General features: G+C 44.5%; 1 protein-coding gene and 2 non-coding genes across 3 annotated transcripts in view; all 3 read right to left on the bottom strand.

Moving 5' to 3' along the window:
* HAUS6 (HAUS augmin like complex subunit 6) overlaps positions 1 to 15895 on the bottom strand; it is a 34399-nt gene extending 18504 nt beyond the window's left edge. Inside the window, 16 exon segments of the mRNA XM_040419779.1 lie at positions 1721 to 1823; positions 4878 to 5007; positions 5260 to 5453; positions 8241 to 8336; positions 8338 to 8415; positions 9486 to 9540; positions 11788 to 11852; positions 13153 to 13188; positions 13265 to 13296; positions 13397 to 13441; positions 13444 to 13528; positions 13612 to 13632; positions 13635 to 13692; positions 15392 to 15467; positions 15470 to 15486; positions 15566 to 15895. Of these exon segments, the coding sequence (XP_040275713.1) occupies positions 1721 to 1823; positions 4878 to 5007; positions 5260 to 5453; positions 8241 to 8336; positions 8338 to 8415; positions 9486 to 9540; positions 11788 to 11852; positions 13153 to 13188; positions 13265 to 13296; positions 13397 to 13441; positions 13444 to 13528; positions 13612 to 13632; positions 13635 to 13692; positions 15392 to 15467; positions 15470 to 15486; positions 15566 to 15828 (1354 nt within the window). The 5' untranslated portion in view covers positions 15829 to 15895.
* Positions 3088 to 3218, bottom strand: LOC120992644. Its single transcript, XR_005777042.1, has one exon.
* On the bottom strand, positions 5074 to 5204 carry LOC120992645. Its single transcript, XR_005777043.1, has one exon.
* Positions 15896 to 23785: the final 7890 nt, after the last annotated feature.

The following is a 23785-nucleotide window of genomic DNA, read 5'->3' as shown; positions in this document are numbered from 1 at the left end:
GGCTATGTGGGAGGAAGGGATGCTGCCAAAAAGGACCCTGAAGGTTGAACAACCACTTGAATATTATTCAAATTCTAAAGGTGAAGGTTTATCATCATGACAGACCATTTCTTGTATGTCATGGGGTGAATTTATCATGAGTCAGCATCGCTATTTGCAGAAAAGTTATGAAATAGTGTATCACATTTGAAAAGTTTAGTGCACCTTTAAATATGTCTAGACGTCAGTTTTTAAGATACCCGGGGGAAAGGGGCGGCGGCCTCCAAACCCCTTGGAGTGATAATGTTGCAAATTTCTTTAAGATCTGTCTTTATTTGAAAGCTAAATATCTTTAAAGAGTAACTAAACCCTTGAATAAAATTTTTAAGATGTCCCTAATAGTTTTTCTATACTTTATTAATGGATTTTTTTTTATTATTACAGTTTCCCCTCCCTAAAGCTCAGCACTCCCCGTGGGCTTAAAATTGACTTGTCTGTACACCGGTGTACGGAGCACGGGCTGTAGACACTTTATGAATGGGTCTGCAGCGCTGCAAGTACGGGCAGGAGAGCATATTGCTGCTCCCGCCTGTGCTCCTCGGAGGATTAATAACTCCTGCCATAGCACATGGGTATCCTGTACTATCAGAGACAGGATAAGGAAAAAGAGAGGGTTAGTCACTGGGCCTTCAAAACAATGGTCCAGGGTTAACTACGCAGGGCGCCAAAGGTAGGACAGAATGAGTATCCTTTAATTTCCCTTGAATATTTGGGGAGAAATAAGGTGTAAGGTGAAAGTGGTGGGACAGGTACGCACACTGGCCACCAATGATAATACAATAGAGGGAGGGGGGGGGGGGGGGCCGGGGGAGGGCCGCACACTGGCCACCAATGATATTCCAATGGGGGGGGGGGGGGGGATGGGGTCGGGCCGCACTGGCCACTAATGAAATTAAAACTGGGGAGGGAGGGGGGTCTGCCCCCTCCTGCCTGGCAGCACCTGATCTCTTACAGGGGGCCAAGATACGCACAATTAACCCCTCAGGTGTGTAACCTGAGGGGTTAATTGTGCGGATCACAGCCCCCTGTAAGAGATCGGGTGCTGCCAGGGGGCAGTCATGTACCCAGTTCGTAGTATATTCTAACTAGAAGCGTCCCCATCACTATGGGAACGCCTCTGTGTTAGAATATACTGTCGGATTTGAGTTTTCACAAAGTGAAAACTCAGCTCTGAAAAAGCTTTTATGTAGACGGATCTTCGGATCCGTCTGCATAAAAGTAGCCTACGGCCACGGACGACAATCTTGTGTGCATCCGTGTTTTTTCACTGACCCATTGACTTGAATGGGTCCGTGAACCGTTGGCCGTGAAAAAATAAAAAATAAAAAAAATAGGACAGGACATATTTTTTTCACGGCCAGGAAACACGGATGCGGCTGCAAAACGGTGCATTTTCCGATTTTTCCACGGACCCATTGAAAGTCAATGGGTCCGCGAAAAAAAAACCGAATACGGCACAATGGCCACGGGTGCACACAACGGTCGTGTGCAGGAGGCCTTAGGGACAGGAAAGAGGGAGAGCGCTTGGTGGTGGCTGACCCAGAGGTCTTCTGGCCACCACCTTCCCCTCAACATCTGGGACCTGCACCTATCAGACAATGTGGGCATATCCTACTGATATGCCCCTCATTGTCTCAGATGGGAATACACCTTTAATTATTTATGCTTTGAGATTTCTCACCTGGAAGAGATACTGGATATTGACTAAAAACGCTGTTTTTTAAAGCATCATCTGCTGCAGGATCAAATGAAAGAGGAGCCAAAGGTGGTTGAAGTTCAAGAATCTGGAAAAGAATAAATAGGCTGTGGATTTACCATGAAAAAAAATAGTCAGAGCTGGAACAACAAGTGTTTCACAAATGGCAACAGTGACCACAATATAACTATATTCTGTGAACAAGTCAAACTCTGGGTGGGAGAGAAAAAAAAAAAAAAAAGTTGTTTATTATGTACATAAAAGTTAAGTGCCTTCCATTACTAAGGTATAGCAATTGTCCATATTGCCTCCTTTGCTGGGTTCACATTATACAATGCTCATATCCAGGGGTTACGACCACCCAGCAATTCAGTATTGGTGGCCATGCTCGCATACTATATAGGGAAAATAAAAAAAACTATAATAAACACTGGCCTCTCGAACTGTGGAAACATGCACAGGCATGCATGACAAACAGCTCCCATCTCGACTACCTCGTATCTGCGTTGCAGCGGTTGCTGTAACCATGGAAACAAGCAGTGTATAATGTTATGGAAAGATGAATCCAGCCAGCAAAAGGAGACAATATGGACAAGTACAATACATTAGTAAGTGCCTTGTATTAACTTTCTTTACATGACAAGTGTAATTTGCTGAAGTGACAACCCCTTAAGTTTAAAAAGGTAGTTTCCTTGTGTGGAGGACAGCATTTCAGGGCACAGACTAGGAGCAGCTACTATCACATGATACACAGGATAAATAGAGTGGTTTTAAAGCAGCTCTGTCACCAGGATCAACCCCATTAAACCAGACATACCGCCTGGTAGGGCTCATCATGCTGATTAAACTATACCTTTCATTTGTCTGTATGGTAAACAGCTACAGAGATATCAGCTTTTTTTCATATGCAAATGAGCACTTCGAGCATCAGGAGGCGGGGCTGAATATTCTGGGGCACGGTCTGGTTTACATTTGGGTCAGTATGCACTGCATTATGCTAACTTTATATGGTATAGCATGGTTTTTTTGCATAACAATTGCATAACATTAGTAACAGCAATATTGATCCTGATATTTCGTTTGTTTAAACTTTGATCCATATATGCTCTATTATTAGTTCCAATTGTTTTGATATTGGGTGATATATACATAGAAGGGAAAAGGTTTATTGGTTGCTGAATATTCTGAGCACTGCTCTGCACACCCCTCCCCCTCTCATTGACAGCAGAGCATCTACAGATAAAATCACTATGTTTAAAGTTTCTCCACACCGAGATCTGCTCAGAAAGGTCCCTGCAATATTTTAAGTAATCAAGTAAGATTATACAACAGTCTTATAAGTAACTGAACAGAGGTGTCTGCTCCGTATCTGTCCGTTACGATTTCTCTCATTTCGTCCCGGTCATCAAAAAGCTATTTTACTTTAGGGAGATTTTGTGACAAACCAAGCAAGTTTCAGTCTGGCTTGTGTATCAATCTCCCATACACAGGCAAAAATAAACATTTCAAAAGACTTACCAAACAAACTCACCTCATGTGCTTTAGGCCTCATGCACACGACCGTTGTTTTATTCCATGTCCGTTGTGCAGTTTGTGATTTTCTGCGGACCCATTGATTTTCATAGGGTCCGTTGAAAACCCGGCTAATGCACCGTTTGCCATCCGCGTCCGTGATTCCAGTCCATCAAAAAAATATAACCTGTCCTATTATTTCCACGTAAAACGGTTCGCGGACCCATTCAAGTCACCGTTTTTTTTTTCCCTATCATTTGCATGGCAAACCTGTCAGATTTTTTTTTTTTTTTACATTTCTTTATGTCTGGTGGTCCTCCAAAAATAAAGGCAGACACAAGGAAATGGATCACGGAACCCCATTTTGCGGAACGGAACACAACGGTCAGGTGCATGAGGCCTTAGCCTTTAAAGAATTTCAGTTTCAATTTTTCCGACAGATACTAGAACATAGGACTCTAGTGCTTCCATGCCTCCGTTCCGAAACGCAGCTCTGGATTGCAGACCCATTTAAGTGAATGAGTCCGCATCCGTGATGGGGGGGGGGGGGGGGTGGGTTGGAACACACGGCCGGTGCATGAGGCCTTATCCAATATATTCCAGACCTCTAAGGGCTGTTTCACATGAGCGGATGCCATGCGTGACATCCGCTCCATGAATGACAGCCAAGACCCGATGCAGACTGCAGAAGCACGGAGCATTAACATGACTGATAATGCTCCGTGCCTCTCTGTGATCTCTTTACTACGAAATCACAGTGACAACTTTATCTCACTGATTTCGTAGTAAAGGGGTCACAGAGAGGCACTGAGCATTCAGTCATGTTAATGCTCCGTGCTTCTGCAGGGGGTCTTGGCCGTCATTCACGGAGCGGATGTCACGCACGGCATCCGCTCGTGAGAGACAGCCGTAAGGGTTACATAGCATCATTAATTAATATAATGCTACACAACCCCGTCAGCACTGGTAAGTCAGGATGGGAGCTGCTCCAAGTCCAATCAGTGGAACTCGCTCGTCTGAAAGGGGCCATAAAGGAATAAGGGAAAGATCTGCACCTGGTCTGTGTTTAGACCCACACCTGATTTTGGCTCCTAATCACTGATGGAAATCACCGACTGTGTGAATAAGGCCCCTTTCACTTGAGTGAGTTTTCCGCTCGGGTGCAATGCGTGATGTGAACTAATAGCACCTGCACTGAATCCTGACCCATTCATTTCAATGTGTCTGTGGACATGAGCGGTTTTTTCACACATCAGTTCTGTATTGCGTGAAAAATGCAGCATGTTCTATATTCTGCGGTTTTCACGCAGCCCTGGCCCCACAGAAATAAATGGGGCTTCAGTGAAAAAGCGCATCGCATCTGCAAGCAATGAGTTTTCCACTGATGGTTGCTAAATTGTGTTGTTAACCTTTTTTTTTTTTTTTTTATCACACGCATTGCACCCACGCGGGGGAAAAAACTGAACGCAATTGCAGACAAAACTGACTGAACTTGCAAAATTTCACTGAACGTATTCTGAGCCAATCTGTCACACTCGTGTGAAAGAGGCCCAAGGACTCTTGCACACGAACGTTTTATTTTTTTCCCCGTTTACGTTCCGTAAAAAAAAAAAATAAAATATATACTTACTGGATTCAATCCTTTAAAAAGGCTGAAGGGACACTTTCCTAAAATCCTCTTCCATTTCTTCTCCCAGTCTCGCTCTTTATCGGCAATTGATTTGTTAACAGAAACAACATCCTCCCTTTTTATTTTATGCCTGCAATATTTGAGAGTAATCAAGTAAGGTTATACAACATACAGTCTTACAAGTAACTAAACACAGGCGTGTCTGCTCCGTATCTGTCCGTTACGATTTCTCTCATTTCGTCCCGGTCATCAAAAAGCTATTTTACTTTAGGGAGATTTTGTGACAAACCAAGCAAGTTTCAGTCTGGCTTGTGTATCAATCTCCCATACACGGGCAAAAAAAAAAAAAAAACACTTCAAAAGACTTACCAAACAAACTCACCTCATGTGCTTTAGCCTTTGAAGAATTTCAGTTTCAAACTTCAATTTTGCCGACAGATACTGGAGATCTACTTGGAGTTCTCTGCCACCTTTGTAGGAATTTTCCTGTTTAACTATTTTTAAGGCTTCATTAAGTAGCCGTATAATGGTTACAAGATTCACTTTCCCAGCTTCGTAAACATTTTCCAACTGCAACTGCATTTAAGAGAAATTGAGCCAACTGTATAACGGTATTTTATACCATAAAATCTAAATAAGCTAGTAGCATCAGCATGTGCATAGGGGGAACAAGTCCAGCAATGAAGCTGTGCCGACACAAGATCTAGTCAGTGTAGTAGCATCATGTTAAGGGCTCATGCACATGAACGTATTTTCTTTCAGTGTCCGTTCCTTTTTTTTTTTGCAGACCGATTCACTTCAATGGGTTAACAAAAGAAAATAAAAAAGCAGCTACGCCATGTGCATTCCATTTCCGTATGTCCATATTTCCGTTCCAAAATAAATAAAAAATCCTATCATTGTTCGCATTACGGACAAGCATAGTACCGTTCTATTAGGGGCCAGCTGTTCCGTTGCGCAAAATACGGAATGCACACGGATGTCATTAGTATGTCATTTTTTTGCGTACCACAAAATACATACGGTCATGTGCATGAGCCCTTACACAGACATCACATCCACCATGTACTGTATTATTGGGAAGTACACATCCACGTGAGCAAAGTCTGGTACTAAGGGCAGGTTGTTTGCAACATATTAGCTTTCTCCAGCACCCTTGAAACTTTTTCAAAAAGTGGGCAAGAAAATGCAGGCCACAGGCAGGACCTCCATGGCTCAACTCATTTAACATGTGCATCAAAAAACTAGTGCACAATACATCAGAAATCTTTATTTTTCAGTTAATTTTACTGATGTCTGTATTCAGCCCTTAGCAACCCTATTTCTCTGTGCCTCTATTTCAGTCTTCCTAAGTTGGCCTCCGCTGCATTTCCTGTGGTGATCTTTGCCATGTCCTTGAAGCCATCCTGTATTTCCCTCACTTCCCATAACCCCCTGCTCTCCTTGGGGTACTTTCACACTCGCGAGAACTGCCTGCCGGATCCGTCAAAACATATGCAAACTGATGGCATTTGTCAGACGGATCCGTATGACAAATGCATTGAAATGCCGGATCCGTGTCTCCGGTGTCATCTGGAAAAACGGATCCGGCATTTATTGTTTTCCACATTTTTGCGGTCTGAACATTTGGAGCTGGATCTGGTGTTAATGCATGTCAATGAGAAAAGAATGCCGGATCCGGCATGTGTTCCGGAATTTTGGACAGAGAAAAAACCGCAGCATGCTGCGGTATTATCTCAGTTCTGAAGAGGCAAAAAGACTGAACTGAAGACATCCTGAACGGATTGCTCTCCATTCAGAATGCATTAGAATTAAACTAATTAGTTATTTTCCGGTATTGAGCCCCTAGGACAGAACTCCATGCCGGAAAGGAATAACGCCAGTGTGAAAGTACCCTTACATGAACTAACGGGGGCCAATCAGAATGCAGATACCTCCCCCACAGCATTTGTTTTAGCCTCTTAATGTCACCTGTCTGCTCTGCAGCTGCTCCCTTAATCTCCTCCACACTGACAGGGGAGGAGACTGCTTTAACTGCTCATATCTCAGGTTTGGTAGAGATGGGCTTTGTATTGTTTGAAAGCGGACATTCCAAGCTTTCAGACAATACCAGAATGACAGCAATCTATTCAGTACAGGGGGAGATATCAATGATAGAAAAATCGGGATGCAGTGAAAATAAAACCAGATTTTACCCACGATTATTCCCGACTCCATTTCTAACAGTGATTTCTCCTCTGGTGCTTGGACTTCAGCTCTTTAAACAAGACCAGTTACATGTTTCTAGCTGCTACATTCAGGAGATATCACCATCTGAAGCAGACCTCCACTTTTCTGCCCGTGCCGAAGCACTCAGGGCTGTGCTCCTCCCAGGTGCTCTTGTTTATAATACAGGGGAGACGGCCTGCACATGACAATGCTGCGAGAAGAGGCTGCAGAATAGGAAAGTAGCATGCATTTGTGGGAGTTATCAGGTAAAACTGAAAATGGTTAAAAGGGAGTCTGTCACCACTATATGGCCATATACAGGGCTTACATGGCATTGTAGCACACCTATACATGAATGTCATGGTACCCTTATTTTCTTTAGGCATCCAGAAGCAGGAAAAACAACATTTCATATGCAAATGAGCACTCAAAAGTGCCCTGGGGCAGCGTTCAGTGTGTAGGAGCCCAGGCTGCTCTGCCTTCTTTCAGCGTTACTCCTCCCCAGCCTCTTTCTTTGCCCGCCCTCCTATTCCCTTGTATCATCCCTAGGTCCGGCCAAGATCCTGTGCCTGCGCACTGGTTGAATTGATGCCGTACCCAAAATGGACATTGCAGTGTGCAGGATCTCGGTCAGACCTAGGGATGATACAAGGGATTCAGAGGGAGGGCAAAAGGAAGAGGGTAGGGAGGAGTAACGCTGAAAGAAGCCAGAGCAGCCTGGGCACCTACACACTGAACAGCGCCCCATGGCACTTGCGAGTGCTCATTTGCATATGAAATAAAGATTGTTTTTCCCGCTTCTGGATGTCTAAAGAAAACAAAAAGGTACCATTACATTCATTTATAGGTGTGCTACAGTGCCATGTAAGCTATGTATATGGTCATATAGTGGGTGACAGACTCCTATATATATATAATTTTTTTTTTTTGCTTGATCCTGTATGACAGACATAAAGGGGTTTTGTCCATTAAATATATCTATTGCATATTCACAGAATATGCCATAAACATCCTTATGGGTGGGGCTCCCTAGCTCCAAGTAGTATGATGGTCCACTGAACACCAGAAAGTGAGAAGGAGGTAATGTCTCAAGTCCCTAGGAATCAAAGAAAAACGAATTTTTCTGCCATCGGTAAAAATAAATAAAACACATACCATGTTCATTTCCCTCTCAATTCTAGTCACCAGTACGTTGGGAATGTTTAAAGTAATATTAGATCCATCCAGAGAGAACTGATCTACATCTCCCCCCAACAACAGAATCGACAACCTCCATTTCATCATCCATAGCCTTCAATGTGTGCATAATAGTGTTCCACATAGACCGGACCTTAAAATAAAATTGCACATGTTCAAAGGGGGTAATTTTGTAAACAGAAATATGCCTAAATTAGATGGAACCTGTCATCAGCTTTAAGCTGACCTCACTGAGGGCAGCATAAAATACTGACAGAAATGCTGATGTCAGCAGACTGTCACACATCAGCTAAAAGTAAGTGGTTGCTGAGAACCAGCATCATCATTGCAGCAAAGGTCTTGAAGAGTCAAATCTACCTGAGAAGAGTCCTGGTTATTCCTAATCTCCTGCTCTCACTCCCACCTGCTGATGATTGGCAGTTCTCTCCTAGAGAGATAGGGAGAAAACTAGGTAGAAGCCTGTCAATCATCAGCAGGTGGGCAGGAGAGCAGGAATTCATAAATAACCAGGACTCTTCTCAGGTGGCCGTGACTCTTTTCCAGACCCAGTCTGCAATGATTGTGATGTTGGTTCTCGGCAACCACTTACTTTTACCTTATAAATGACAGACCGCTGAAATCAACTCACCTGTCTCTGCTTTATGCTGCTGTTAGTATGGACAGCATAAAGTTGATGGACAGGTTCCCTTTAAATGTATTTTTTGGCACAGATTGTGAAACAAAAGGTCTTTTACGCCGCAATCTGCGACATTGCCCCTGATCACGCGAGGTCTAAGAGTGGGCATGGGTGGAAAGGGGGCTGGCAGGTAGGCCCGTCTCATTTACCATTTTCTACTCCTGTTTTTAGGTGTAGAAAATGGTCTAAAGTAAGACAGCTGGGAAGCAGTCTTACATTTAGAAGAGGGCAGTGGATCTGTGCCTCTTCATAACTCTAGAGCAGGCATGCTCAACCTGAGGCCCTCCAGCTGTTGTAAAACTACAACTCCCACAATGCCCTGCTGTAGGCTGTTCGGGCATGCTGGGAGTTGTAGTTTTGCAACAGCTGGAGGGCCGCAGGTTGAGCATGCTGCGCTAGAGGATCCACCCGCCAGGTATAGGGCATAAGACCGTTGTCTAAAACGCCACCCCTTAATAAATGTGCCCCATTTAAACTCCTCGTACAGGAGAAAGTATTTAACATTTGGAAGAAAACAAACTACTTACCTCTTCTATCTTGACATCTCTCTTGGACTTATCAGACTGAACACTCTGTATTGCACTGAAATAGAAAAGTATTCCTACTTATAATGAAAAAAATAGCCAGTTAAAGGAATTGTCTCATCTTATATATTGGTGGCATATTGATAGGTGCAGGGGGGCACAGTACACCTCCAGTGTTTTAATACTGGGGAGGGGCAGGCGATACAAATGGGCACCACCAATGATAGTTAACCTCTAAAACAGAGGCGGTGACGGCAGAATCACATAGCAACAACCTGCCTCTTACAGGGCGCTGGGATCAGTGGCAGTTAACCCCTCAGGTGCAGCACCTGAAGGGTTAACTGTGGCTGATCGCAGCGCCCCGTCAGAGGCAGGGTGCCCAGCTATGCGATTCTGCCGTCTCCTGTATTTGTATTAGAAGTTAACTTTCATTGGTGGCGCAGTGCCCCTCCGGCTCCTCCTCATTGGCAGCTCCCTTCTCCCCTGTGCTGCTGAAGGAACTTGGAGCGCACTGACAGTAGCACGCTCCCAAGTTCGGTGATACTAGACTGCGCAGCCCAGTATTGAAAAATAATTGGAAATCCTGGTATCTTATGAAAACCGGTAGAAAAAGTATCGATGGGTATCTAAGTTTCGATACCCAAAACAACCCTAGCTGGGACACCCAAATCAAGAGAATTGGATGACTGATGTGGTGGTCACGCATTGCACATTACTGCTCCGTTCAACGCCTATTCAGTCCACTCCAGTGGCTAGGTAATAAATATTGTTTGCAAGCAACCCCTTTAGGAACACCGCTATTTCAGGCCTTGATAACAAGACAGTATTTTGTTCCCATTAGTTTGTTCCTAGCTCCTCTCCCACCAAGTAACTGTCACTGCTTTTTTTTTGCAGATGAGTTGTATTCTGCCATAAAATAAGAAGCCAAATCAGCCATTTCGTTTTCCTTTGTAACGCCACATGGGATTTTTTTTATTTTAATAGTATGGGCATTTTCTGACACAGCTATGCCAATGGTGCTTTATTTTTTTCATTCTATGGAAATTAGATAGGATTTGAATTCTTAGATATTTTAAAACTTTTGCTTCCCCCCCCCCCCACTTTAAGTCACCCAAGATGACAAACATGCAATCATTGGATTGAATCATGTGTTCAGTAAATGCATATGTATGCATTATAGAATACTGAATTCAGTGTATTCCACTACAATGCTGCCATCACCTACTGGCCTGCAATGGAATATACTAGTAATTGACCTGTAAACCTTGCGCAGGCTTAGCCCCATTACTAGTACAGGCCACCTTTCCTGATCTCAGCCAGGGTAAGTCGGCCCAGGCAGTGTGCAGCTCCCAGATGCTGTGATCACATTTGAACACAGCACCTGAGGAGTTAAATGCCAACAGTCAGCATTACCTCCGATTGCAGACATTACCCCTGCGCCATGTTTAAAGAGGACCTTTCACCAGAATAAAACATCTAAACTAACTATACAGACATGTAGAACGGCGCCCAGGGATCCCCCTGCACTTACTGTTATACCTGGGCGCCGCTCCGTTCGCCCAGTATCTTCATAGTTAGGCTCCACCCAGGGGAACCTGACGGCGTCTCTTTCTCCTATGCTGTAGCGCTGGCCAATCGCAGCGCTCAGCTCATAGACAGAAAAAACAAACAAAAAAAACCTCAGGCTATGAGCTGAGCGCTGCGATTGGCCAGCGCTACAGCATAGGAGAAAGACGCCATCAGGTTCCCCTGGGTGGAGCCTAACTATGAAGATACCGGAGGCTATACCGGGCGAACGGAGCAGCGCCCAGGTATAACAGTAAGTGCAGGGGGATCCCTGGGTGCCGCTCTACATGGCTGTATAGTTAGTTTAGATGTTTTATTCTGGTGAAAGGTCCTCTTTAAGGACTGGAATACGCCAAACATGTACACTGGAGATCCACAGAGGGTTCATTTTACTTTGTGCTTGTTAAGATTACAGCGATACTAAATTCATGTAATCTTATTGTGCAAAATGTAGTAATGGAAATAATTGTAAAACGCATATTGTCTTTTGTGGCAACGCATCGGAGATCCAGAAGTATTTATAACCATCGTTTAGTTACATAATATACCGCAATACTTTTGTATTGCAATATATTATATAGGTCAGTTGAAAAACTGCAAGAGAGCCCCTTCAGTCCCTACCTGTAGACAGCCTAGCAGGCCTTCTAAATGGCCCAGGTTTCAACAGTATAGAAATTAACACATTAATTTAAACACTTGAGGTTGTGTATAAAAGCCTGTTTTAAACAAGTCAGCATACCTGAACTGGGTCTGCAATGATGCATATTCAGAGCGCCAAGATCCCTTATCTCTTTTACAAGCAACCTTGGAGTGGAAAATAAAATGAGTTTGCATATACATCCATTTCTATAGCAGCACAAACATTCACCATATAGTCAAACTACAGAGGTTGAATGACCACACTAAATAATTTGTCCGCCCCTACTTAGTTTCTATTGGCAGTGTTAAAGGCCCTTTATATTTATTTTATATAGCACTACTATATTCCACAGCACTTTACAGACATTAGCATCCAACTGACCCCCATGGGGCCTCAGATCTAAGGTCCCTATCAGTATGTCTTTGGAGTGTGGGAGAAAACCCAAGCAAACACGGGGAGAACATACAAAACTCCATGCAGATGTTTGCCTTAGGACCCCAGCGCTGCTAGGCACAATGCTAACCACTGAGCCACAGTGCTGCCCATATATGAAGCCAATCGATGTTGTAGCGTAGAGAACCAGCATAAGAGACCCAACAATTGGCTGTAAGGTTGCAAATCACAATGCGATTGTGGAGATTCACTGCACTGAACAGAATACTAGAGCCCCATGAGTTAGCTACACCTGTGGCCTAGACAGAGGAGGATTGAAATACTCATGTCTTTTCAATGCATCATACAAATGTGCTGGATCTGAAACTCACATTTGTCTGGAAACTATTGATACAGTGTATCTGAGGTATTGTGGTGCAGTTGGGGAGGAAACCGCATCTCCTAGCACCACATACAGTTCACTTTACCTAGTGGTGTTATTGGGAATAGTGGCTGATTATATATACACAGTCCACTAGCTCAGCACACCTAGCCTGTTTTGTTCTGTTGGCGGGTAGCCACTATATTTAATCATATAATAAATTATCTATTTTAGCGTTCTTTTCAGGCAGTTATTCATCATCTGAAACCAGCCCTATGCCTGCCACTGCAGCAGCATTGAGAGGCCCGCCCGTACACATTACACTAGGAGGTGCACAACCTGCGCTCGGGGGCCACAGGCGGCCCTTGATATCTGTGCAGCCCCCAACCATCTGGTTCCACAGACATGTATGTCTATGTCTTGTCCCATTAGTTAGGAATCCCAGAGGTTTATACCACACATTTATAGTATATACTGCATGTACAATACGCCATGAGCACAGTATTTCAGTTGGTAATACCCCTTTAATTTTTATTGTCAGCCCTTGGGGTTCCTTCAGGCTGACAATGTGGCCCCCAAGCAGAAAAGGTTGTGCACCCCTGCATTAGACGGTTGGCTGAAAATCAGACATTTATCTGGCCTGAATTGCTGGCAAAGACTGCCCACACACTGCACCCTAGAAGCATAAATAAAAAGGTGGTAATACTAACTGTGCTTTTTCTGTACTCTTGATCAAAAAGTTCTCCCTTTGTAATGTTAGAAGGAATTTATTGCGAGCCATTTTATTCCGGGCCAAAGCCTTCTGGGCGTCATGAATTCTACACTGCAGGGCAGCTGGAATAAAGGGTTTTCATCTATAGAGAGAAAAATAAAATAAAAAATTAAAGATCACATACAAAGCTAGTAAGACAACTGCAGAGGTGCTCTGGTCAGCAGCAGATAACCACAACTCACCATCGACATCTCTTCGGATATGCTGAAGCATAACATATTTTGCAAATGATACAAGAGTTGGACAAACTTCGGACCCCCAGGAGACAGAAACAGGGATGCCACAACTTGAGGAAAGCCATTACCCACATCCTCCTATGGAAAGGAAGCACAGTTAACATTGTTTCTACAGAACAATGGGTGGAATAGTGTGGAACAGGACTGCATAAGATACTTACAGAAATTCTCTTTAGCCATTCACCAGGACGCTTTTCCTAAACTCTGCGTCTTTCTTCTTGTCTAGCGGAGGCCAGCAATACCTATGACGAATGATAAGCCACTGCTATTTTAGAAGCTAGATTACTCTGTGCGCAATCCTGCTCTACCAATGAACTGTAACAGCTCCGGTTCTTAGAGCAGTCATTAGCTCCAATCTCAACTCTTAACCCTTGATTACCACCATCTGATCACAGCACGAACAAAGGGCATCTCATCTGCTGATTAGGTCACTAGGACCCAATCTGAATGGGCAAGCCCTCTGCAGACCTAGAAAGGACCACAGGAGTGTACGTTAAGTCATCATGTCGCTAGGCACACTAGTGTTGCCCTAACCACAGCCTGTGCCATAGAGACAGAGCATAATATAATCGCATATGGAAGCGCCTAATACAATTTTAAAGGGGTTATCCAATAGTACCCCCGGACCAGGCCCCTCCTAGGGGGTTGCTGACAGCCAACAGCAGCCTCCTCTCCACCACCAACCCCTTTTCCTTACCGGATGTTTTGATCTGTGTGATAAGGAGATGCAGCGGCAGAAGTGCCGGGATCCAGACCACAATAGTGCATATTCTAATTATTTCCACTGACTCATTCAGTGGAAAACTACTGATGTATGGACAAACATTACAAGTCAATGGGTACATGTACTGTCTTTGGAGAGCACAATGAACGTGAATAAGGCCTTAATTAGAAAAGCTCAGACTCCCGACAGCAACTGTGGTGCCAGAAGTACACTGCCTCGTTACTGCAGTGCCACACAAGTGAAAGGGAGCAGAGCTGCAGTAGTCAGGCACAGCCTCTATATAGCTTGTGAAAACCTGCACCCATGGTAAAAGCATAGGAGCTGTAGAGATTTGTAGTTACCTTGTTTCCAATGGATCTGAATGAATGAGTGCACAGGGGCACTTACCGATTAGTAGAGAACCTGTCGCAATGAAAATGCAGAGCAATCTTCAGGAAGAATGCCCATAAAGCAGGAGAAGCTGAGCAGTGGATGGTCCCACTGTCACCGGCAGCCATCCCTACGCAGTCATACAGGGAAAGCCATCACTGAGGCAGGAACGGAGCCGCCGCCATCACAAATAGCAGGGGGGACGCTCCAGGGAATAAACACAGCCAGAACATATGGAGCACCCGGACATCAGGGGGCACAAAGCAGGGCATGGAGCAGCAAGTGGCAGAGCAGAGATCCGATCCTGAAAACAGCATTTTTACACTGCCGATATCCGATTGGTTAGTCTGTGCAGACTAACCAATTGGAGCTTCGCCGGCAAGGGACCACTCTAAGTGGTCCTTGCCAGCATTACTGGACCGTACACGGTCCCTGACAGTGGCAGAAGTCTTAATCCAAGCGTTTTGTAGCACTTGGATTAAACCGGTGCCATAACGTATATATCCACGTGCTATCGGCACAGGGAAGGTGCAGATAGCACGTATATAGCCGTACGGCAGTCATGAAGGGGTTTAGGAGATAGACACATACAAGTGCAGAACTCTAAAAATGGCATCCATAGAATGCAATGGGCCTACCCTTACTCAGGTCTCACATCCTGCAGGAAATAAAAGGGTGGCATAATGTTTCCAAGTTCAGAGGCAGTCCACCCGAAGGGCACTACTTCACCATACTGCAGCACACAGAACCCAACGGGACTCTGGGCAGCACCACACTGCCGTGGGCATGAGACTGAACGGAGGCCACAAGACGGATTGGTTAGTCGCCATCGCATGGCGTTACTTTACCTGAACACTTCCTTACAGCGCCCGGCGTCCAGCTTGGCAAACAGGAAGTGGAACACAACGAAGAAGGCATCCTTATTGGCTTGTCAAACATGTTCCTGGGAAGACGAGACAAAGGCATGAGAACAGGACAACAGCTGCCCTGGCAGGGCCACACAGCACTGAGGGGGCACTCACATTCCAGAGGTGACATGGATAAGCGTCTTGCCAGCAGTGGCTGCCTCTGCTCCAGCATCAAACCCCAGAGCCTGCAGCATCAGCCACAGGTATTCCTTCTGCAGGCCGCCTGCGAGCGCGGGGCACACTGCATGATTACAACCCGCTGCCCCGTGCACCCCCACCGTCTGCTCCCCAGCCCCAAGATTACGGCCGCCGCCCGCATCCGCTCCATTCAGGAAACACCGAAACCGTTTCTCTACAGGAGGGGAGGGAGGCGCCATCTTCCCGACCAAACCGCCAAAACAGTCTTTTCACCTAGCGCGCTCAACAAGTGGCTCTCCCATGCAGCCAATGGAAGAGCAGGAAAGCACCGGTAGGCGGGGCATAGGAAGATTATGCGATGGCTGCGCCGTAAACGCCTTGTGACGTCACATGGTCACGTGATATGTTAAAGTCACATGGCTTTGCGCAGTGGCGGCCTGGCGGAATGTACGTGTAGGGTTTAACAGGATCAGCAGTAACCTCCAGTTGTTCATAAACTACAACTCCCAGAATGCTTCATTCACCTCTTATAGGAGTTAAAAAGAACAGCTGAGTGAGTGTGCATGCTGGGAGTTGTAGTTTCACAGCAGCTGGAGTTCGGAAGGTGCTGGCCCCCTGCACTAGAGGGAGTGCAGTTTGCCTGGAGGAATTCAGTACAAAATTGCTGGGAATAGGGTGCTATATGTATCTTGTCTTTCCAAGTTCACACTGTGCAGATTTGGACAAAGCGTTTAACCATTGCTGTTTTGCTTTTTTTATTTTTCACTCCCTTCTACTCTAAGCCATAAGCTGTTTAATTTTTCCGTTCACATAGCTGTTGAGGCTTGTTTTTTGCAGGACAAGTTGCACTTTCTAAATTAATCGTTTAAAGGGTTCTGCAGCTTTTTATTACTGATGACCTATCCTCTGGATAGATCAGCATGTGATCAGCTGGGGGCCGACACTTGGGACCCCCACTGATCACCTGTTTAAGAAGGCAGTAGCACCGAGGTCTTCTCGCTGTTTCCCATGACTACTATCACTGACCTGAGCACACCATTGAAGTGGATGGGGTTGTGCCATACCCAGGCCAGTGATAGTAATCGTGACGTCACTGGCCTGTGAGAAACAACGAGTAGGCCGTAGTGCCACTGCCTTCTCAAACAGCTGGAGTCCCGGGTGTCTGACCCCCCGCTGATGATCTATCCAAAGGAAAGTAATAAAAAGCTACAGAACCCCTTTAACTACTGCATTACATATAGTGGGAAGCTGGGAAAAAAATTCCAAATACAGTGGAATTGGGAAAAAAACGTTTCCACCACAGTTTTACGGAGTCTGTTCTTAGGCTACTTTCACACTGGCGTTTTGGCTTTCCGTTTAGGCGATCCGTTCAGGGCTCTCACAAGCGGTCCAAAATGGATCAGTTTTTAACCACCTCCGGACCGCCTAACGCAGGATCGCGTTCCGGAGGTGGCAGCCCTGCGCACAGTCACGCATATACGCGTCATCTCGCGAGACGCGAGATTTCCTGTGAACGCGCGCACACAGGCGCGCGCGCTCACAGGAACGGAAGGTAAGAGAGTTGATCTCCAGCCTGCCAGCGGCGATCGTTCGCTGGCAGGCTGGAGATGTGTTTTTTTTAACCCCTAACAGGTATATTAGACGCTGTTTTATAACAGCGTCTAATATACCTGCTACCTGGTCCTCTGGTGGTCCCCTTTGTTTGGATCGACCACCAGAGGACACAGGTAGCTCAGTAAAGTAGCACCAAGCACCACTACACTACACTACACCCCCCCCCCGTCACTTATTAACCCCTTATTAGCCCCTGATCACCCCTAATCACCCCTGATCACCCCATATAGACTCCCTGATCACCCCCCTGTCATTGATTACCCCCCTGTCATTGATCAACCCCCTGTAAAGCTCCATTCAGACGTCCGCATGATTTTTACGGATCCACTGATAGATGGATCGGATCCGCAAAACGCATCCGGACGTCTGAATGAAGCCTTACAGGGGCGTGATCAATGACTGTGGTGATCACCCCATATAGACTCCCTGATCACCCCCCTGTCATTGATTACCCCCCTGTCATTGATTACCCCCCTGTAAAGCTCCATTCAGACGTCCGCATGATTTTTACGGATCCACTGATAGATGGATCGGATCCGCAAAACGCATCCGGACGTCTGAATGAAGCCTTACAGGGGCATGATCAATGACTGTGGTGATCACCCCATATAGACTCCCTGATCACCCCCCTGTAAAGCTCCATTCAGATGTCCGCATGATTTTTACGGATGCACTGATACATGGATCGGATCCGCAAAACGCATCCGGTCGTCTGAATGAAGCCTTACAGGGGCATGATCAATGACTGTGGTGATCACCCCCCTGTCATTGATTACCCCCCTGTAAAGCTCCATTCAGATGTCCGCATGATTTTTACGGATGCACTGATAGATGGATCGGATCCGCAAAACGCATCCGGACGTCTGAATGAAGCCTTACAGGGGCATGATCAATGACTGTGGTGATCACCCCATATAGACTCCCTGATCACCCCCCTGTCATTGATTACCCCCCTGTCATTGATTACCCCCCTGTAAAGCTCCATTCAGACGTCCGCATGATTTTTACGGATGCACTGATAGATGGATCGGATCCGCAAAACGCATCCGGACGTCTGAATGAAGCCTTACAGGGGCGTGATCAATGACTGTGGTGATCACCCCATATAGACTCCCTGATCACCCCCCTGTCATTGATTACCCCCCTGTAAAGCTCCATTCAGACGTCCGCATGATTTTTACGGATGCACTGATAGATGGATCGGATCCGCAAAACGCATCCGGACGTCTGAATGAAGCCTTACAGGGGCGTGATCAATGACTGTGGTGATCACCCCATATAGACTCCCTGATCACCCCCCTGTCATTGATTACCCCCCTGTCATTGATTACCCCCCTGTAAAGCTCCATTCAGATGTCCGCATGATTTTTACGGATGCACTGATAGATGGATCGGATCCGCAAAACGCATCCGGACGTCTGAATGAAGCCTTACACGGGCGTGATCAATGACTGTGGTTATCACCCCATATAGACTCCCTGATCACCCCCCTGTCATTGATCACCCCCCTGTCATTGATCACCCCCCTGTCATTGATCAACCCCCCTGTCATTGATCAACCCCCCTGTCATTGATCACCCCTCTGTAAGGCTCCATTCAGATATTTTTTTGGCCCAAGTTAGCGGAATTTTTTTTTTTTTTTTCTTACAAAGTCTCATATTCCACTAACTTGTGTCAAAAAATAAAATCTCACATGAACTCACCATACCCCTCACGGAATCCAAATGCGTAAAATTTTTTAGACATTTATATTCCAGACTTCTTCTCACGCTTTAGGGCCCCTAGAATGCCAGGGCAGTATAAATACCCCACATGTGACCCCATTTCGGAAAGAAGACACCCCCAGGTATTCCGTGAGGGGCATATTGAGTCCATGAAAGATTGAAATTTTTGTCCCAAGTTAGCGGAACGGGAGACTTTGTGAGAAAAAAATAAAAATATCAATTTCCGCTAACTTGTGCCAAAAAAAAAAAATTTCTATGAACTCGCCATGCCCCTCATTGAATACCTTGGGGTGTCTTCTTTCCAAAATGGGGTCACATGTGGGGTATTTATACTGCCCTGGCATTCTAGGGGCCCCAAAGCGTGAGAAGAAGTCTGGTATCCAAATGTCTAAAAATGCCCTCCTAAAAGGAATTTGGGCACCTTTGCCCACCTAGGCTGCAAAAAAGTGTCACACATGTGGTATCTCCGTATTCAGGAGACGTTGGGGAATGTGTTTTGGGGTGTCATTTTACATATACCCATGCTGGGTGAGAGAAATATCTTGGTCAAATGCCAACTTTGTATAAAAAAATGGGAAAAGTTGTCTTTTGCCAAGATATTTCTCTCACCCAGCATGGGTATATGTAAAATGACACCCCAAAACACATTCCCCAACTTCTCCTGAATACGGCGATACCACATGTGTGACACTTTTTTGCAGCCTAGGTGGGCAAAGGGGCCCATATTCCAAAGAGCACCTTTAGGATTTCACAGGTCATTTACCTACTTACCACACATTAGGGCCCCTGGAAAATGCCAGGGCAGTATAACTACCCCACAAGTGACCCCATTTTGGAAAGAAGACACCCCAAGGTATTCCGTGAGGGGCATGGCGAGTTCCTAGAATTTTTTATTTTTTGTCACAAGTTAGTGGAAAATGCTTATTTTTTTTTTTTTTTTTTCATACAAAGTCTCATATTCCACTAACTTGTGACAAAAAATAAAAAGTTCCATGAACTCACTATGCCCATCAGCGAATACCTTGGGGTCTCTTCTTTCCAAAATGGGGTCACTTGTGGGGTAGTTATACTGCCCTGGCATTCTAGGGGCCCAAATGTGTGGTAAGGAGTTTGAAATCAAATTCTGTAAAAAATGACCTTTGAAATCCGAAAGGTGCTCTTTTGAATATGGGCCCCTTTGCCCACCTAGGCTGCAAAAAAGTGTCACACATCTGGTATCTCCGTAATCGGGAGAAGTTGGGGAATGTGTTTTGGGGTGTCATTTTACATATACCCATGCTGGGTGAGAGAAATATCTTGGCAAAAGACAACTTTTCCCATTTTTTTATACAAAGTTGGCATTTGACCAAGATATTTATCTCACCCAGCATGGGTATATGTAAAAAGACACCCCAAAACACATTCCTCAACTTCTCCTGAGTACGGAGATACCAGATGTGTGACACTTTTTTGCAGCCTAGGGGGGCAAAGGGGCCCACATTCCAAAGAGCACCTTTCGGATTTCACAGGTCATTTACCTACTTACCACACATTTGGGCCCCTAGAATGCCAGGGCAGTATAACTACCCCACAAGTGACCCCATTTTGGAAAGAAGAGACCCCAAGGTATTCGCTGATGGGCATAGTGAGTTCATGGAAGTTTTTATTTTTTGTCACAAGTTTGTGGAATATGAGACTTTGTATGAAAAAAAAAAAAAAAAAAAAATCATCATTTTCCACTAACTTGTGACAAAAAATAAAAAATTCTAGGAACTCGCCATGCCCCTCACGGAATACCTTGGGGTGTCTTCTTTCCAAAATGGGGTCACTTGTGGGGTAGTTATACTGCCCTGGTATTCTAGGGGCCCAAATGTGTGGTAAGGAGTTTGAAATCAAATTCAGGAAAAAATGAGGAGTGAAATCCGAAAGGTGCTCTTTGGAATATGGGCCCCTTTGCCCACCTAGGCTGCAAAAAAGCGTCACACATCTGGTATCCCCGTACTCAGGAGAAGTTGAGGAATGTGTTTTGGGGTGTCTTTTTACATATACCCATACTGGGTGAGATAAATATCTTGGTCAAATGACAACTTTGTATAAAAAAATGGGAAAAGTTGTCTTTTGCCAAGATATTTCTCTCACCCAGCATGGGTATATATAAAATGACACCCCAAAACACATTCCCCACCTTCTCCTGAGTACGGAGATACCAGATGTGTGACACTTTTTTGCAGCCTAGGTGGGCAAAGGGGCCCATATTCCAAAGAGCACCTTTCGGATTTCACAGGTCATTTTTTACTGAATTTGATTTCAAACTCCTTACCACACATTTGGGCCCCTAGAATGCCAGGGCAGTATAACTACCCCACAAGTGACCCCATTTTGGAAAGAAGAGACCCCAAGGTATTCGCTGATGGGCATAGTGAGTTCATAGAACTTTTTATTTTTTGTCACAAGTTAGTGGAATATGAGACTTTGTAAGAAAAAAAAAAAAAAAAAAAAATCATCATTTTCCGCTAACTTGTGACAAAAAATAAAAAGTTCTATGAACTCACTATGCCCATCAGCGAATACCTTAGGGTGTGTACTTTCAGAAATGGGGTCATTTGTGGGGTGTTTGTACTGTCTGGGCATTGTAGAACCTCAGGAAACATGACAGGTGCTCAGAAAGTCAGAGCGGCTTCAAAAAGCGGAAATTCACATTTTTGTACCATAGTTTGTAAACGCTATAACTTTTACCCAAACCATTTTTTTTTTTACCCAAACATTTTTTTTTTATCAAAGACATGTAGAACTATAAATTTAGAGCAAAATTTCTATATGGATCTCGTTTTTTTTGCAAAATTTTACAACTGAAAGTGAAAAATGTCATTTTTTTGCAAAAAAATCGTTAAATTTCGATTAATAACAAAAAAAGTAAAAATGTCAGCAGCAATGAAATACCACCAAATGAAAGCTCTATTAGTGAGAAGAAAAGGAGGTAAAATTCATTTGGGTGGTAAGTTGCATGACCGAGCAATAAACGGTGAAAGTAGTGTAGGTCAGAAGTGTAAAAAGTGGCCTGGTCTTTCAGGGTGTTTAAGCACTGGGGGCTGAGGTGGTTAAAGTAGATAAAAAGATGGATGAAAAGACAGATGAAGAAAGGAAAAGAGGTATTGTTAAATCCTTTAACAATTGGTTACAGGCTTTTTCCATATATGCTTCTATTTTAGTTGCTAAATATCCTCAGCTAGGAGTGGGTCTGTTTCAGCATGTTGATATTATTTTGGAAGCCTATCGTAATTTTGGTGGGCTTTCATGGTTTCATTATGATGAAACTTTTAGGCAAAAGCTAGCGGTTCATCCTGGTTTGAAATGGGGTAACAAGGATGTGGGGTTATGGTTGAGTTTGATGCTACCTCAAAGGGCGGTTGCAGCTGATAGGCAGCAGGTTGTGGGTACACAGAATTTAATTAAGAAGGGCTTGTGTTTTGCTTTTAACGAGTCGGCGTGCAAATGGTTAAGTTCGTGCAGGTATAGGCATGAATGCTCTGTTTGTGCGGGTCCGCATCCAATGTTTAGATGTTTTAAAATGCCCTTTGGATCACAGCAGGTTGACATTAACCGGGAGTATTCAAAAGGCGCGGACTTCGGTGAGCTTGCAAAACATGCGGCCATGGCTAGAAATTTACCCAAGCAGGGAGAAAGCCGATCTGTTAATTAAGGGTTTTTCTGTTGGTTTTTTCGTTCCAAAATTTAAAGGGCCAGGTTGTCTTATGAGTGAGAATTTGAATTCTGTTTCAGTAAATATGGGAATAGTTAGAGAGAAAATTAATAAAGAAGTGCTAGCAGGCAGAGTGGCAGGCCCCTTTATTTCTCCTCCTTTTGAAGATTTTCGTGTTTCCCCTCTAGGTTTAGTGCCTAAGAAAGCTAGTAATGAGTTTAGGATTATTCACCATTTATCCTTTCCGGAGAAATTCTCATTGAATGATGAAATTGATGATCAGCTATGTTCAGTTTCTTAGAGTTCATTTGACGATGCTATAAAGTTATTGAATTCGTTTGGTAAGAATTGTTTAGTGGCGAAAGCAGATATTAAATATGCTTTTCGCTTATTACCAGTATGCCCTGAGGGTTTTAATTCTTTAGGTTTTAAGTTTGAGGAGAAATTTTATTATGATATTTGTTTGCCCATGGGTTTCTCGTTATGGTGTTCTTATTTTGAATCATTTTCTTCATTTATTCATTGGGTTTGCATGTACAGTATGATGTTAAGGTTGGTGGTTTGTTGCACTACTTAGATGATTTTTTGTTTATTGGTCCAGCAGGTTCTGAGGTTTGTTCTAGTTTGTTAGGTCGTTTTTATGAAGTTTGTAAGTGTTTCGGCGTTCCGTTGGCTGAGGAGAAGACTGTTTTACCCTGTTGTTCTATAGAGTTTTTAGGTATAACCATTGACACTGTGGAAATGGAGTTTAGGTTGCCAGGGGAGAAAATTGCTAGGTTACTGTCATTAATAAAAAGAATGTTGAGTCTAGAGTAATTCCTGTGGGCAGGATTTTTTCTAGGAGGTTATATATGGCTACGAGCGGTTTGAAGTTTCCGGGAGCACATGTTCGTTTGAATAAAGAATTGAAAGATGATCTTAGAGTTTGGGAAGAATTTTTGGTTAATTTTAATGGAGCTAGTATTTGGCAGGGGGATTTTGTGGTGGCAGCGGCGTTAGATTTGTTACGGACGCGTCAGGATCATGGGGATATGGGGCCTTTCTGAACGGGCAGTGGTCAGCGGAGCCTTGGCCAGAATCTTGGAGAACAGTGGGGCTTACAAAGAATTTAGTTTTATTGGAATTATTTCCGGTAGTAGTGTCTTTGGTGATTTGGGGTTGCGAGCTGGCTAACAAGAG

This window comes from Bufo bufo, chromosome 2 (assembly GCF_905171765.1).
Source record: "Bufo bufo chromosome 2, aBufBuf1.1, whole genome shotgun sequence".
NCBI classification, from domain to species: Eukaryota; Metazoa; Chordata; class Amphibia; order Anura; family Bufonidae; genus Bufo; species Bufo bufo.
This window is presented reverse-complemented; position numbering and strand designations above follow the sequence as displayed.